Below are 18,015 nucleotides of genomic sequence, written 5' to 3'. Positions count from 1 at the left end.
AAAATTCAGACTTGCACATACCTGAAGACACATTCTGTGCATTTAAATGTTATTTTGCTTTTGTCTTATTTTGCTTTGTTTTGTTTCTTTGCTTGTTCGAAATAAATAAATAAATAGATAAATATTTAAACTATTTCATTTATAGAGCCCAATATCACAACAAAGTCACCTTGCAGGGCTTTACAGAAATTGTTGAATTGATTAAAAAAAAAAAACACACACAGTGAAAATAAGCAAACAGTTAAGTAATCAGTTAGTAAACAATACTATAACAACAATAATAGGGTGATTGAGATAAAATTTGGTTCATGTTGATCGTCTTACAAATGTCCTTTTTCTCTGTCTACCATCCAGAGTTCATATGGTGTCATTTTCATTCACTAGGTGGAGTTTTGTGGGGAAAAATTGGTTCTCTGACCATTATTCTGCCACTATCAGGTCCATGTAGCTCAAACTGAGTTCATATCGATTGTCTAACAATGATCATGGATAGATTTATAATTGGGGGGATTTCGGGGATATACCCTGACTGTCATCCCCAGCAGCATAAGCCTCATTGTTTTTTCTATCATATTTCTACACATAGGTTTGATATAAACTAACAAAGTGATTTATAGTTGTCAGTCAAACATAAACACAATAAGTAAGAACCTGAGTTTACTCATGATAAGAACATAAAGTGATTCTGTATTTACCTATAAAAAGACATGGAGTTTATTAGTAGTATCTTATTCTTGCTTTGAGATGAAACTGTATCATCTAAAAAGAAGACATTTATATATATATATATATATATATATATATATATATATATATATATGTATATGTGTGTGTATATATATATATATATATATATATATATATATATATATATATATATATATATGTATGTATATGTATATATATATATATATATATATATATATACACACACACACACACACACATATATATATATATATATATATATATATATATATATATATATATATATATATATATATTTACAGGGTGTCCCATAAGTCTCCATTCATAGGAAAAATAAACGTTTCTTGACATAAACCATTTTTATTTATATAATATGCTCTATATGACTGCCATTTTGTCGGGAACACATTTCAATGCGTGTCCTCCACTGCTGAAGAACTATAAAGAAGAAATATAAAGAAATACATGTTAGAACCATATATGTATGGAATGTATTATGTCTCCTATCTATGGAGACTTATGGGACACCCTGTATATATATATATATATATATATATATATATATATATATATATATATATATATAGTCATTTTATTGTCATTTTAAGCCTGAATGTTGTTTGATTATGTGATGTTTGGCTGTTCTTCTCAGTCAGTGTCGTAGTAAATGTAATATTTTGGGCTTTTTGGTTGCTGGTTGAACCAAATAAAAAAACATTGTATTCTAAAAAAAATGGCAACAAAGTTAATCTAGTTAGGTTTTTCAGAATATACAATATTCTAGACATACTACAGTAGATGTTCTTGGTCCATACTTTGCAGATTACACGTGGATTCAATCGATACACTAGAGTTTGAAGTGTTTCAATAGAGGGAGATGCACAACTTAAACATTACCTGAATAATATGAACAGTTTATACTAAAAACGAGTGAATGAGTAAAGAACTGACGTGAGCAAAAGAGCATATGAATACAGAAAAACCTGTGGAGTGTAGATTTATCGCTGACATGGTCTGGGTGTCCTTGGGAGCACAAAGAGCACCTTATGATTGCCGGGCCGTTTACTGTACATTCCCATAACAGCAGCACAGGATCCAAACTCCCATCCTCCTCATTTGCGTCGGCACATGGAAACGTTAAACATTTCATAGACAAGAGCTTTCTGTTATCGTAAGAAGATATGAGAGGAAACACCAGCAGCTGTGTCGCACAGAGCAGGTTTTGTTGTACTTTAGAACAGGGATCTGAATACTAAAAACTACTTGTATTATGTACCAAAAATGTGTGGATGGGTCAAAGTGATGACAGGATTAGAGGATTAACCGACTGGATTAAACGCAGCTCGTTTTTAATCATGTAAGCAACAGATATCTGCAATTTTATGTCTTTCTGTGTTATTTATAACTATCGTTGCACACCTTTTTTTTCAGACATTAAATGGATAGATGTTTGCTAGGTTTTTTTTTGTTTGTTATTAACCTACTTCCATCACTATGACATTCATTTTTGTTTCCTGTTTAATGAGCTCTAGAGCAGGGGTGTCAAACATATGGCCCACCAAAGGTTCCACTTCGGCCCATGGGATGAATACAGAGCAGTTGATCTCCAGTTAAATAATAGCATAATAATCTATAAACAATGACTCAAAATTTTCTTCTTGATTTAATGTGGAAAAAATATTACATTATGTCAATAAACAATGACAACTCAAAATTTTTCTGTGTTTAGTGCAGAAAAAACCCCAAAACATTAAATTATGAAAATATTTACATTATAAAACTATCCTTTGGCAATAAAATGTGAATAACCTGAACAAATATGAACAACCTGAAATTTCTAAAGAAAATGAAGTGCAATTTTACCAATATTCTGCCTCTTACTAAGTGTTTTATGCCTTTGTAGATCCGATTCATAATGCACATGTATAAATGATAAGTTGAGGCATAATATTGTTAAAATTGCACCTATTTGTCTTAAGAAATTTTCATTTTTTTTAATGTTATTCACATCGTTTTTCTCAATGTGGCCCCTGAACTAAAAGGAGTTTGACACCCCTGTTCTAGAGAGTTCACTTATTTAAAGAAATACAACTTTTAGAACTTAGCAGCTTTTTATTTTGATAGAAACAAGAGACAAATTGAAACTGAAACAGAAAACAACATACAACATAACTTTCCATTCCACTTATTAACCTGGACATTGTACTTTTTATCCCAGGGCACCTTTGATCACTTAGTACAAAGATTAACAATAATTTGACTCATTAATAAATGCAATTAAGCCATTTCTGGGGGTGTTTATGAGTACAGTTTCCTTCTTTGACATATCAAAATGTAAAAAAGTTCACATTGTGCATGACCAAGAATTCTGCAATACAACATGTTTTTACTCCTGTTACCTGTTTGCCGCACTGAACCAATAAATAACTGCAGTTAATACAACATGATGGTTTCACAGTGTCCACACCAGGCATGGAACTGGCACATACACATAAAAATACATAAAAATAGATCTGTCCCCTACTTATATTTCTTACATGAGGTGCGCAGAATCATGTAACATAGAATTAGGTCATAAAAAGTCAGTTTTTTGAACTCAAACTCGTGATATACAGGTGATATCCTAGTTACTGTTTCCTCTCACATGTGTCCTGACAACATAGTTTGAAACTGCAGACTGAATGAAAGGGAAACTATAAAAGCAGTCAAAAAAAAGAAAAAGTATTGTGATTACAGCCAGTTTGATCTCCTTCTGTCCTATTCCTCATGACTCAGCTGTCTGTTAACCATGTTACTCAAACTCAGAGAAAAATGTGAGTTTCTCAGTGCTGCGGGGGGTCTAAAAGCTGAAGTAGGTGCAGTCACCAAAAAGACACATTCAGCAGCACATCAACGTGAACAGGGCCGAGTCATATCCAAAACAAGACTGGTACTTCAGCTTTTAAACCCAACACAGCACTGAAAAACTCTGAGTTTAAGTAACAAGCAGCTGCATATTTAGGAGTTGGAGAAGAGGAGTTCAAATTGACTGTAATCACAATACATGAACAGTATATGTACAGGGTGGGGAAGCAAAATTTACAATATTTTTGAGGCAGGGATTGAAAGACAGTGTATGACCAATTAGTTTATTGAAAGTCATGACAATTTATTTGCCACAAGAAAATTTACATAATAGAAAATGTTTTTATTCTACGTGTCCTCCTTCTTTCTCAATAACTGCCTTCACACGCTTCCTGAAACTTGTGCAAGTGTTCCTCAAATATTCGGGTGACAACTTCTCCCATTCTTCTTTAATAGTATCTTCCAGACTTTCTCGTAATAGTTTTGCTCATAGTCATTCTCTTCTTTCCATTATAAACAGTCTTTATGAACACTCCCAACTATTTTTGAAATCTCCTTTGGTGTGACAAGTGCATTCAGCAAATCACACACTCTTTGACGTTTGCTTTCCTGATTACTCATATGGGCAAAAGTTTCTGAAAAGGTATGGATAATAGTGTTAGGTATGATTATGACATCAATATATGTTTGGTTTCAAAACAATAGACGTAGTGCCTGCTGAGAAAAAACAACTAAATGTTCATTGTAAATTGTGCTTCCCCACCCTGTACATATGCATATTTTACTGCATGTGTTCACTGTAGCCAAAGCCATGCTGTGGGGAAATTGTATTATTTTTATAGCATGTCTTTATATGTTATTTGCATAATAATCTACTTGAATCGAAGCAAATTAGACAAGTTACCTATTATATATTACTATTTACTTAAAGTTGATTTGGTCATTTAATTATGGCTTCCTGTTCATCATCGGCTGAGTATGACCAGGATTTAGATTCCAGTAGATTTGCATTTAGGTTTTGTTTTTCCATTTGTTTTAAATGAAAGTTCACTTCTTTGGTGTTTCATCAAATCAAACCTCCTGATACGAAGAACCAACGTTTCTGGTCTACAGTTCATAAAGACTTAATTTTTTTTTTTCCTTTGCAACAGAGGTTGTTGGCATCGTTGAGATATAAAATAAGCATACATACACGAAAACTTTACTTTGATTTATTGTAGTTCATTATTTCCATCCCTGGCTTTATAGATTATGGACATGTTTTCCTGCTGGTTTGTTATTTTATTATTTGACCAAAAACATGCACACGTATGCATCTGAGTGTGTACAGTTAAGTTGGATATATGACCTACTTAAGTCATTACCTGTTCATCCACAGAACAGAGTCTGGTTTAGGTCAGCTGAAATGCTAACTGTTTTGTTTTTAAAGTGCTTTATAAATAAAGTTGAGTTGAGTAACAAGTTTTATATATAATGTACAGATTGGATGGCACCGTTAATTTCCTTGTACTTGTTACAGTCACAATGAAGATATTCTATTCTATTCTATTCTATTCTATTCTATTCTATTCTATTCTATTCTATTCTATTCAGTTGACTAGTCTGTTGTTTGCATTATGGGATGTATGTGGCAAAGTGAATAATGCCTGCTAATGTCTGTTGTACTACAGGAAACATTCTGACTTCTGTAAAAAGTGTGTTTCAGTCTATAATAAAAGCACATGTTGACTGTTTCTCTCTGTTTGTTTTATGATTTTTCTGAAGTAATGTAAATGTGATTTCTCTATCTTCAGTGTGGTTGATCTGTGTCCACTCTGTGTTGACAGTCATGCACCGGGCTACGACAGTGACCCCAGTACCCCCATGGTGTACAGCTGCAGCACACAGTATCGCATACACACGCATGGAGTCTTCAGGGGCATCCAGGTAGGAGTCACAATACCACTACTGGACAGAAACACCTGTAAAGGTTAACTCAATTTATTATCCCAGTCTCTGCATTTTACCCATCTGAATATACACAGCATGTAGCGTTAGCATTAGCATGTAGCTCATTAGGAGCAATGAGCTGCTATTGAAGGCACTCAGGGACCAATTCCGGACAGGAGAATTAACCCATATTTGCCTGATTTTATTGGCTGGGGCAAAGTAACAACAACGACAACACAGACTAACCACTGTGCCACTGCGTCGCCTTAATTATTATATCATCACCTATTATCTAAATGTATTATAATCTATTATTGTAATGAGTAATGAGGGTTATGTATAATCATATAATCAAGGTAAACATTGTATACATGTTAAATATGAGGAAAAATAATAATTTGAGAATAAAATGCATTTAAGCAAAAAAATTGAGGAGGTTTTAGCAGGCTACTAATTATTAAAGGACTAATAAGTAAAGTTTTTACTTGGTTACAGCAATGTAAACAGTGCTCAGCCCTGGTTGTTGTTAGTTTTTAACTAAATGTTCAATAATATCAAAGCCCTTTATTTCAGAAGGAAGATACTGTTTGATATCCAGCATTTGATCAAAAGTTAAGAAGTTACACAAAGTCAAGCAAGAGTAGAAAGACAAAATGAGTGCTGAAAGACTGAGGAAACAGTGATAAAAGACCAACAATTTGCACAATTATTTGTACAGTATTATACAAATCATTTTATTTGCATCTTATGTTTTGTTACTTTAATTCTTACTGAAATGTATTTCGTCTTTGATAATTAACTCTTAAAAATGTATAAGAATTTTGATGATGAATTCCAAAAGATTTTTTCTCTACATCTAACCTTTCCTAAGTGATATCTCACTATTTTATTTGATCCTCTACAATATATTTTTCAGGGAAAATCAGATAATTTCCTACATGTATCTCACTGATCATGTAGATGTTCCTAAAATCTCAGAATAAATTCAAAGGATATTACACTTTCTGGACAAAAAACAAGTCAAGCATGCAGTATTTCACTGCACCACCTTTGGTTTTGATTAGAGGAGACATTCACTGTGGCATCTTTTTTGCCACATAATGCTTACATAGCGTCACAATAAGGTTCATAATATTTTTTCCATCTGTAGTTGCATTCATTTTTGATTATTGATGATGGAGAATTAGACCACTGCATCAAGTCTTCATCACATCCCAAATTAGGGTCTGGACTTTATGGAGGCTAATCCATGTGTGAAAATGATGTCTCATTCTCCCTGAACCATTCTGTCACAAGCCTGATGATCCGGATCAATTCAGGTACTGTCCATTTGTTTATATTAAAGATGTGAGAAACTACTTACTTCATCAATTAGAGTTAAATAACCTGTTACAGCTGAAACATTATTAACTGCTGCAGTATGTAGCGATGGAGGGATTCGAACTATTTGCTTAGTTAAATCCAGTGAATGTCTTCTGTAATCAAAACCAAAGGTGGTGCAGTGAAATATTGCATGTGTGACTTTTTTTTGGGCCGGGCAGTGTATATCAGACTGAAAAAGAAAAAGTGACTGAAACTGAGGAAAACTTGACAATTTCAACAAAATATATCATTAAGTGACATGTAACAAACACCTTGAACCACTGTCATTTGTAAAAACTCCATGGGTTTTATTAGTGAATCAATGTTGTAGAAGATGACAGTGTTTCCACGGTAACTACAGAGCCTCTGAACGTCCAAATGGGTCATATCTGATTCCACTGAAAATATGAAAAATTGTATTTTACCAGAATTATTTACATTTATTGATAGGATTAGTGGTTTTAAAGTTATTACACATTTTTGATCAATAGATGCTCTGGTGATCAGAGGCTGTTTAGGTCTTCATGTGTTCAAACACCTTCTGTCTGCAGACGCACATCACAGAAAACACACAACTGTATAATAGTATAGTGAAGGAGCTGAGAAAGAGGAATGAAGAGCCTGATGCAATGAACAGGCGATGTGAAGAGGAAATACTGATATGCAGCAGAGATTTACAAACACACAGATCTTTAAAAGGCCATGAGGAAACTTTTCCACAAACCCATTAAGCATCGGAGAAACACACACAGACACACACATAGTGTTACGCTGGGTAAAGATACAGTTTCCATTCAAGGATCAGCATGTTAATAAATCATTATATTTTAATTATTGTCTGTCAGCAGCTCTAAAGGACAGAGAGCAGAGATTCTCCAGACCTGCTCTTAGTCCACAGCACAACACTGTAAGATCTGTTTTTCTGTTTTTTTCAGGGTCTATTTCATCATTCACCTTTCTCCTCTTACGTTTTTTTCCCCCATCTTTGCACAACTGAATTGCACAAAATACACATAAAGAGCTCTGGCTCAGTGCAGATGAATAAACAAACTCACTCCTATGCCTTTTAAAGGATAATTTAATAGCTGCTAAAATGTAAAATAACAAATTGAACAGCAAACTGGTGTTTTGTTTCCTATTTTTTTAACCAAACGATTACACTAATTCTCAGGCACTGCCAAAGGAAATACAGCTGACAGACCTGAAACTACATTCATCATTAATATCAATTTATGACTAACAAAAACAATCACACAGCCTGTTGAAAACTGAACTTTATGATCAGAAAAGATGAGACTGAATCACACTTCTCTGACAGTGATGCTGATCTGTAATGAAGATATTATCTGTACTTAATCTAAAACATTTAAAAAATCTCATTAAGTGTCTGATTTGTAATATAATATCTAACAAGTGGGACAAACAAATGTTTTGCCAGTGATCGGTGTGTTTTGTGCATGAAAATGTATGCCCAGATACAGTGGTTTTTGTATTGTAGTAATAATAATAATAATAATAATGATAATAATAATAATAATAATAATAATAATAAATAATAATGGCTCCACTTACAACAGATTCATGTAAAATCATCCAAATTTTCCACATCTAATGATTTACATGTTCTAAGATCCTTGTTTCTTGTTTGTATCTTGATTTAACCTTTACAAATTTGTGTCACAGATCTGATCATAATAATGGCTGAAAATGTTATTTAATCATATACCTTTGTTGTGCCACATATGAACCTAAATATTATAACAAATTTAGGGTAGATATTAGAACCCAGACTCCTAAGGCAACTGAGGCACTGTGGAAAACCCTCAACACCACAGAGAATATAGTTCAATAACAGGAGAAAATGTATTCTGTTTTACTTCAGTAAACATTAACACAGATGCAATGATAACTATATGTAATGATAGCCTCAAAGTATTATGTAATGTTGTTCCCTGCATTTTGTAATAAGTTATTACATATTGCTTTGTTTGTTTGTTTGTTTGTTTGTTTGTTTACAAAGTACTGGAGGTTGTGTTTTTTTGCAGTTTTGCACCAAAACCATTCTGAATGAGTTGAATGTTTCTGATGGTGTTTTTGTGGAAATCTGTCTAAAAATCATGGCAATGGTTGATTCTGTCAGAAGGAGAAAGAGTTAATGATCTTATCCCTCATTTTACGTGGTTGTTTATCTTCAGTAAAGGTTGTCGAATAGAAGAATTTACATAATGGTTCAAAGAAAAATATTTGTAGATGTGAACACATCTGTTTTGGTTGGTTTAGAGTATTAGTCCATTTTCATCAGTGAAAAGTGCAACACAGTGAAACTGGGTTTTTTCATGATTTTTTTTATTACATAATGTATTCTTACAAGCTCTTTATAAAGGGTTCATAAACATAACTAACAGCTTTAATAGTAGGATAATCTACCATTTTATATTATTTATAAAGCGTAAAGTAACATTATTATCATCTTTATCTGTATTAGGACGTACACATTCTAACAGGAAAAAAGCAGCTAGCGTGACATAATTGGAATCAAGGGATTTATTTGGCAATATGAATGTTATTCTACTTATTCCACAGAAATTTCCTCAAGAAATCAATCATTTGACCAAAAATATTTACATGAAAATAATTTGATTTGAAAATGGTGTTGTTGCTTCTGTTAAGTAAAATAGTTCCTCAGCGTATGCAGTTGGAAATCTGAGTAGCATAACAATAGTCTGTTACAGCAGAACCAGTCAGAATAAATGGATCAGTACATACGCTTTATAAAGGACTCACAAGATGTAATGATTATAAAAGCTAATTTGCTAATCTTTTAGAGCATAGGGACTAGTTTTGAATTGAGAAAAACATCCCTTTCACTTATAAACTATTTAATAGTGGTTCTTAATCAGGACGTGATATTTTAACAGTAATATGACATATGGTGATATATGCATAATATAATGATAAATAATAATAATATAATTATGAATATAATGATACGTACATACTATATTATTATGTACATAATTGGACTTGGTTTTGGATTGTCAGTAGCTCTTATTGCTCTTACTCCAGGTCAGAATCTACACAACAATAGCTGTAAACAGAGCCATTACAACAGAGCTGACCTTTGAAAGTAATTTTACTGAACACTGACAAAATAAAGAGCAGATGGTCACAGGGAGAGGAGGAGGAGGAGGAGGTGAGAAGAGAAAAAAGTACAAAAATGACAAAAGTTTTGAGCATAAAAGTAGAAACAGTGACTGATGTATCCTGAGCTGTAGTCATGACCTGTTTGAGACTCACAAATAGTAACAGGGAGCAAATATGAGGTATGAAAGGGTAAAGTTAAGAAAAAAAAACAACTATATATGTTCTGCAAGACTGAAATATTGTATGAACCTTCTGTTACTTCCTGTTATTCTTCTTCTGGTGCGTCTGCACCGAGCGGCGGGGCTGTGATGGGGGGGTGGGGGTCTGTCTAACAGGCGTGACTAACAGCTCCCTTTGGGCTGCAGTCAGTCTGGAGTCATTTTACTGCTAATTCCATCTAATGAATATATGAGCCTTTTATTATAATGACCCTCTCCCGGCCTCACAGGTCGTGTTTAATTGTGTGTTGTCTTAATTACATTTTACTGGTTGAGTCATTGTTATCTAGGGACGGTTTGGAGGTTGTTCAGCGCTGATTGTTTAGGTTGTGAATCTGTGTATGTGTGTGTTTGTGTTTGTGTGTGTGTACAGGATGTGCGCCGGGTGCCCGGTATTGCTCCAGCGATCGTGCGGTCAGAGAGCAGCGAGAAGCGCCCGTTCATGTGCGCCTACCCAGGATGCAACAAACGCTACTTCAAGTTGTCTCATCTGCAGATGCACGGTCGCAAACACACAGGTGACACAGCAGGCAAAACACAACCTGAGCTGTGGTGATGATGATGAAGATGATGATGATGACGACTGTATACACCAATCAACCATAACATTCTGACACTAGTCACTTTTCCATTGACCCTCAAATTGCGTGAATATAACTTACGCATAAAAATGTACCTAATGGAAAATGACAATTTCGCCAAAACTCTCGTTTTTCGATTAAAAGTTTTTACGCTGGTAAAAGGTGGTTTTTCAGGTGTAGCACGATTGGTATATGACGCAAAACTGCAATGGAAAGACCTTTTTCCACAACTAGAGTCACGTGAATTAAAAAAAAAAAAAAAAAAGGATGTTGACAGACGTTACAAGTGAAGAAGAAGAGTTTTAAAATAAGCATGGCGCAGTATGTGTAGACACACCAGGAAACCGAATCATTTTGTAATTTAGTACAGGATAGAGGTGTAACATATAATAATAATGAATATATCTGTAAATCAACACCATATTTATGTTCATTGCCATGTTTATGGAATGATTTCTTGTGTCATCTCGTGGTAATAAATAAACAAATCATCAAATTTGTGATTTAATGGAAAAACTGACACAAAATGTTCCGGTGTTAAAACTTAAATTATGTTTTACAGACATTACAGTTTAAGATCCTGTTCAAATGTTCATATTCTATTAGTTCATAACTACCATCATAACATTATTTTTTTGCAGTTCCATCAAAGGAACTAACATTATTTAATGAGTGTTAAATAATAATAAATAAAATATAAACAAAAAAAAAAAAAAAAGAACCTCCACCATGTCTGCATTTGGATTAATACCTAAAAATATCAATACAGTACTTTTTAATATCGATATGGTATTGTGAAATGAAATATTGCAATATATAAGTTACATGTGCTTAAGCAGGTTTAAGCAGGTAGTGTTTTTGAAGTTACTGAGAAAAGAAGAAGATCCACTTTGTCCAGTGTCCTTCTGCATCCTTTTGTAGCCTCAGATTATAAATGATCTGCTCCATAGGATGTAACTGATCCACAATATTTATGAAGGTGTCCACTGAAGGGCCGTGTTTTTGAAGCCAGCATCTCGTGATAGCTCTCTTGCTGGGTGCCATAAAAATCTTTAGTAAATAAGAATCATTGTTGTTTAAATCCCCTGGGGGAAGTCCAAGGTACAAGTGTGGGAAAAGACATATTAACCTCAAAGCCTAGTGCTTCAGAGATTATTTTGGACACTTCCTCCCAAAACAATCTGATAAAGGGACAAGACCAAAGTATATGAGCATGGTCCACCCCTCTTCTGTGTTTGATGTAATTGTGGAGATGGTTTCAACTTCAGCTCTATTTCCTCGGTCTTCAGGGGAGAAGCCCTATCTGTGCGACTTCACTGACTGCGGCCGGGGGTTTTCTCGCTCCGATCAGCTGAAGCGACACCAAAGGAGGCACACAGGTTTGATCTTTGTCCCCTCACTCTGTCACTCTGCCTTTACCTGTTTCCTTTCACTTTTCCCAGCTCTCTGCCCTCACCCTCCTCTGCTGTTCTGCATGACAGACATTTATTTTATCTGTACAAAGCGATCTGTTGACGCGCACTGTTTTTATTTTGTGTACACTCATGCTGTAAACCAGGGAAGTTCAACTCATTTTAGTTCAGGGGCCACATTCAGCCCAATTTGATCTCAAAATAGAATAATAACATAATAGCATATAAATAATGATAACTACAAGCTGTTCTCTTTGTTTTAGTGCATAAAAATAATGTTAAATTACGAAAATATTTACATTTACAAACTATCAAAAAAAAAGAGTTACCGGGAAAAAAGTGAAATTTCGTAAGAAAATAAGTGCCATTTTAACAATATTATGCATTAAGTTAAAATATTGATTTTTATTTATTTTTTATTTTTTTATTTATATTTTTTAAATTATTAATTATGCATAATGATTGGATCTACAAGGCACAGAACATTTAGTAACAGGCAGAATATTGTTTAAATTGCTCTTAATTCTCTTCAGACATTTCCGTTGTTCATATTTGTTTAGGTTATTAAAATTTTATTGTTAAAGGATAGTTGTTAACGTAAATTTTTTCATAATTTAATGTTATTTTTTGCACTAAAACAGAGAAAAATTCTGAGTTGACATTATTTATAAGCATAATGTAATATAATTTTTTTTCACATCAAATCAAGAAGAAAATTTGGTGTCATTATTTATAAATTATGATGTTGTTATTTTACCTGAAATCACATTTGTCTGTATGTGGAACCTGAACTAAAACGAGTTCAACGCCCTTGATTGTTAATATCTTCAGTGTAATTTGTGCACTTTGCAAATTCATCCAGCGGGTTCGGATTAGAACCTTTGGGGGGCCGGTTTTGGCCCTCGGACCGCATGTTTGACACCCCTGCTCTAAACTGAACTCTCCTCATGTGAATTTGCTCAAGGCTGGCCAGACTTTGGCATGGCTTCCCTGCAAGCCTCTGCTCTACTGTATTTTTCTGTCTCCCTGTGTGTGTGTGCGTGTGTGTGTGTGTGTGTGTGATTATGTTTTCTGTACGTGTGTGTGAACTTATATGTGTACTGTATGTGTGAATGTGTGTGTGTCTGTGTGTGTGCATGCATACTGTACATGTGTTTAGGAGTTAAACCGTTCCAATGCCAGACGTGTCAGAGAAAGTTCTCTCGGTCTGACCACCTTAAGACACACACCCGGACTCATACAGGTAAAACAAGTGCGTAAACTTTTATTTTTCCATTTCTTTCTTGAATATCAACATGTATTCGCGCTAATATTTATATCACTGGTTAAATACAGTCTGTTGAATCTCCCCATTCAGCCTGTGACAGTGATGATATTGTAATGCTTGGTCCTTCCTGTCGTCACCTCTCTGTGTCTCAGGTGAGAAGCCGTTTCACTGCCGATGGCCCAACTGTCAGAAGAAGTTTGCGCGGAGCGACGAGCTGGTGCGTCACCATAACATGCACCAGAGGAACCTCACCAAGCTGCAGCTGGCCATCTGACTGTGTACATAACACAGCTTTACACGTAAACATCTGGATTACATCTGTTTATGTCCTCCACTCTGGTTCGTCTTTACTTGGTCTGCAGCCACAAGTCCAGTGGAGTCCTAATGGGTTAACAGTGGTTGTATATTATCATAATTTAGAAAAAAAAAACAACAACACAAAAACGAGATGCCACAGTGTGCTCTCTTGAGCCAAAATGCAAAATGTGTCTAAGAATGACAAATTCTGTGAACCATCTCCACTGTGATGCTGTGGAATCTGAAGAATTTCTCGCCCTGAGTTATTGTCACACCTGATTTCTTCCAGGTTGTCCTGTAAGACCGAAAAACGCTTTTTTAACCCATAAAGACCCAAACGGCCACCGGTGACACAAACCATCTACTGATTTAAACTGTTTAACACCTGTTCATCCACTAATCCCATCAATACATGTAAATAATTGGTGTAAAATACCGTTTGGCATCTTTTCATGGTTGTTCAGAGGCTCCGTCGTTACCATGGAAACACCGTTATCTTCTTCAACACTGATTCACCAGTAAAACCCATGGAGTTGGATCAGTGACAGTGGATGGAGACACTGGTTTTATGTACAGTTAATATCTTTGCTGAAAAAGTCACTTTTTCTTCATTTTTCTGTTTTGATATAGTTAACTTTGAATTTACTCTGAGTTTTTATGAACATCTACATGATCTGTGAATTAATTACAGGAAAATACATGATTTACACCAAAAAAAGGCTAAATACAGAGGATAATATTGTTAAAAAAAAAGTTGGTGATAAATCAGTTAAGAAAGGTAGAAATAGTGGAAAAATTCATTTGGGAACTGCCACAAAAGTAGTGCTGGGTCTTTATGGGTTAACTGTCTTTTTCTAATGCTGAACTGATCCAGCATGAATGTTGATAATCTGTGCATGTCAAAAGACAGTCCTGAAAAACATTTAATGAGAAAATACACTGGTTTCTACAGTCGGCAAAAGGGTCAGGATTATGGAGCTCATTTACTGCCAAAATTTAACCTGAAATTCACTAACAAACGCAGTCAGTACGTTTACACGCACAGCTTAGTCGACCTATGAACACGCCTCGACTGAACCGATTAAGTGGACTGTTGTCTTTGTCTACATGCACAGGAGTGTAATGGATTTGTTGTTGAAATCACGTCACCTTATACACACTCTTTCAGCAGGAGAACTTACGCCATCACAGAAACAATAGTCACTAGTGAGTTAAAAAGTCATCAACCTAGAGGTAAACTGCCATGACAGAAGACAACATTATAGAGTTTACAGATATGTGTCATGTTCAACTTCCAGATCAGGATATGGGTCAGAACACTTGGTCCCATTCCAGTTGGACTGGTCTGTTTACATGCAGAAGTAAATCCACTTTCATTATCTGTTATCTGAGTGTGTTTGTCCGACTATTAGAACTTTGATTTCAGTCGAGCTAATACGTTTACATCTATTACAGTCCAGTTTTAGTCGGACTAACGCAATAATTTGTTTTTCTAAGTGTCATGTAAACCCACTGAGTGGAGTTTGAAAGTACAAAACATTACTTACCAAACCAATGAACAATGAAGACAGGAGTTTACAGTGAGTTCTACAGTGGTTCAAAAGCACAAAAAGGTAGATAAACTAATGGTGTTTAATGAATGTTGAAAAGGACAGAGCAGGATCCAATGAAGACAAAAGTCCAGGACACGTTCACTGTAAAAATGTAAGTAATGTCCTTGTAGCTCGCGTTTATGTTCCACCACAAATCAATAAGTTGAACTTGTGAGGTTGTCAGGTTCTGTTCTAGTCGTGTAGTCTGGATGCAGATCAGTCTCCCAGTAGAAGAGGGTGGTACTTTCACTGGAGGAGAACTCAACTAATTCAAAGTCCATATATGATTTCTATCAGTGATCAATAGGAATTATATTGATATCTGTAACCATTTACATGTTATAAACCCTCAAAATATGGACCATTAGAAGGAAAGGTGAATTTTTGATATTTAAAAAATTTGTTAAAATTTTGAAAAAAAAAAAAAAAAAAATTACAAAAGATTAATGAATTTTTTATGAAATATTGGTATCAAAAATAGGACCAAAATCGGGACAGGAAAAGCTACCTAGGTGTCAGTGCATATTATCTTGAAAACATGGCAGTAAATGGTCTTATGTAGACTATAAATAAAGACACTGTGTTAAATTTGAGGATCCTAGTGGTTTTTCTAATCCAGACATGCAGGTTTTTCATGAATCTCAGTCTCATTCCAGGTTTCATGTCTAACCCATCGTGTCCACTCGTGTTACATGCAGAACCTGCCCATTTAAACACAAATAAATCACAAATGATTTTGCAACAGCGGTCATTTTTGTCAAACACTCTGCCTTGGATAATTCGTTCAATTCCCAAAATGTACCTGTGAGAGAATAAAAACATATTTTTAAAAATGTAGCACAACATTTTTGGGTCATTTCTACCGTGTTACATGTGGATTTTTGTATAAAAATAATACAAAAATGTGTTGTATCTGAAAAATAGTTTGGTGCTTCCAAACTTGCTTCGTAACATTAGTCTACATCTGGTTTGGATTTTTAGTCCCACATCCTGTTTTTAGGAGCAGTTTCATAGACGCACCCATATATGCATCTGTTCATTAGTGATGTTTTGTATTTTCAAAGTCCACTGTTTGTTAGTGGATCATTTGGTTAAATGAGTGGGATGTTGGTTGGGTTTTGGTGGGACATGAGCTCCATTCAGGATCTGCTGCGTACAGCGACAAACCGAAGCCGTCCAGCTGTTGTAAATATCTCATCAGTCAAACTGCTTTAATCAGGCTTATTTATTATGTTTGAATGGACAGATTTGCTTTCACTGGAATGATACGAGGTGTGTTGTCGCTGCTGCAGTGACACGTTGCCTTTTTATACTTTGTGTAGTGTTGCCATAAAAAATTGCTTTGACTTTAAAAAAGATCTAGTAAAGTCAACCATTTGCATCAGAAACCGTTGGCAGTGTTTGCAATGTAAGAGTTTGGTGTTTTGTCCTGTCACAATAAAATGTTCACCGCAAACACAAATCTGCCTTTAGGGCTGATTTAAAACAACCTGATGCAGATGTTTTTTTGTTGTGTGTGCAGAGCTCATAGCTCTTAGAGCCGAAGTGTGTGAGTCTCTTGTCTCTGTGGTGTGTAAATATTACTGGACTTTGGCAGGGTTTTAGACTCTGCACACTCTAAAATATGTCTGCTGGGTCACACTGGCTCTGTGGCCGGGACATTATGGTCAAGATGTAAATAATACTTCTTCACTATGGGAACTGAACTCTTTCCATGGGGAAAACATGTAACTTAACAGATATATTTCAGACTTTCTTTGGATAGATCCCGGAACTGTTTATACTTTGTTTTTTTTCTGTCTTTGATTTGAGTCAAAAAGCAGCACATGTGCATTTTGTACTCCAAAGTGTGAAATAACTGAACATGATTGTTTCTCCATGTGTAAATGTATTGTGTCTCTTTTTTATACAATAACACTTTGTCTCTGTCGTCTTTATTCATTCATTTCTGACAACAAGTCTTCCTTTATTTAAGTACAGCACAACCATAATAACTGAAATATCAGTTTATGTTATGATGTAAGATTTAATTTAATGTAGGAAAAACATTTTAATTATTTTTGAATGTGGTATGGGAAATATCTGAGATGTTACTGATAATTTGTTGTGATTTGATCATAAAGTTAAAACTACAAACACTGGGTTTCTTCCACTTTAGAAATAACACATCAAGACATTTTCATGATCATGAGGAGATTTTAACAATTTAATTCAAGCCCCAAAAGGGTCATATTCTGTTGTGACAAAAAAAGGAAAAAAATTTACACAGTATTTCTTTGGATGGCCTCTGACTTTAAAAACAGAATTCATTCACTGTGGCGTCACTTGTTAATGCTTATGCAACATCACAGTAAATGACACAATATTTCCGTCCATAGTTGCATTAATTTTTTGGCCAAGATGATTTTGTCTGGTAAAGATTGTTGTTCAGGTTTGGACTCTATGGTGTCTGATCCATGTGTGAAAATGATGTTTCATGATCTCTGAATCACTGTGTCACAATCTGATCCTGATGGATCCTGTTGTTGTCGTGTTGGAATATGAAGGCATCATCAGCGTAGAAGGAAATCCACTGATGCTAATACTGCTCATTCAGTTCAGTTTATTCAGGTTCAGCTGAATTCATTTAATGGACACATGACGTTGTTGAACCTAGACCTG

The 18,015-nt window shown here is 34.8% G+C and overlaps 1 protein-coding gene across 1 annotated transcript in view; it reads left to right on the top strand.

Moving 5' to 3' along the window:
• wt1a (WT1 transcription factor a) overlaps positions 1-13,739 on the top strand; it is a 32,310-nt gene extending 18,571 nt beyond the window's left edge. The window contains exons 5-9 of the mRNA XM_030136803.1: positions 5,379-5,478; positions 10,579-10,723; positions 12,076-12,165; positions 13,358-13,450; positions 13,618-13,739. Coding sequence (XP_029992663.1) covers positions 5,379-5,478; positions 10,579-10,723; positions 12,076-12,165; positions 13,358-13,450; positions 13,618-13,739 — 550 coding nt within the window. The remainder of the gene's footprint in view (positions 1-5,378; positions 5,479-10,578; positions 10,724-12,075; positions 12,166-13,357; positions 13,451-13,617) is intronic.
• The last annotated feature ends 4,276 nt before the right edge of the window (positions 13,740-18,015 follow it).

The sequence above is a fragment of the Sphaeramia orbicularis genome, chromosome 6 (genome assembly GCF_902148855.1).
Source record: "Sphaeramia orbicularis chromosome 6, fSphaOr1.1, whole genome shotgun sequence".
Lineage (NCBI taxonomy): Eukaryota > Metazoa > Chordata > Actinopteri > Kurtiformes > Apogonidae > Sphaeramia > Sphaeramia orbicularis.
The sequence above is the reverse complement of the archived record's forward strand: the minus strand, read 5'-3'. Positions and strand labels throughout refer to the sequence as shown.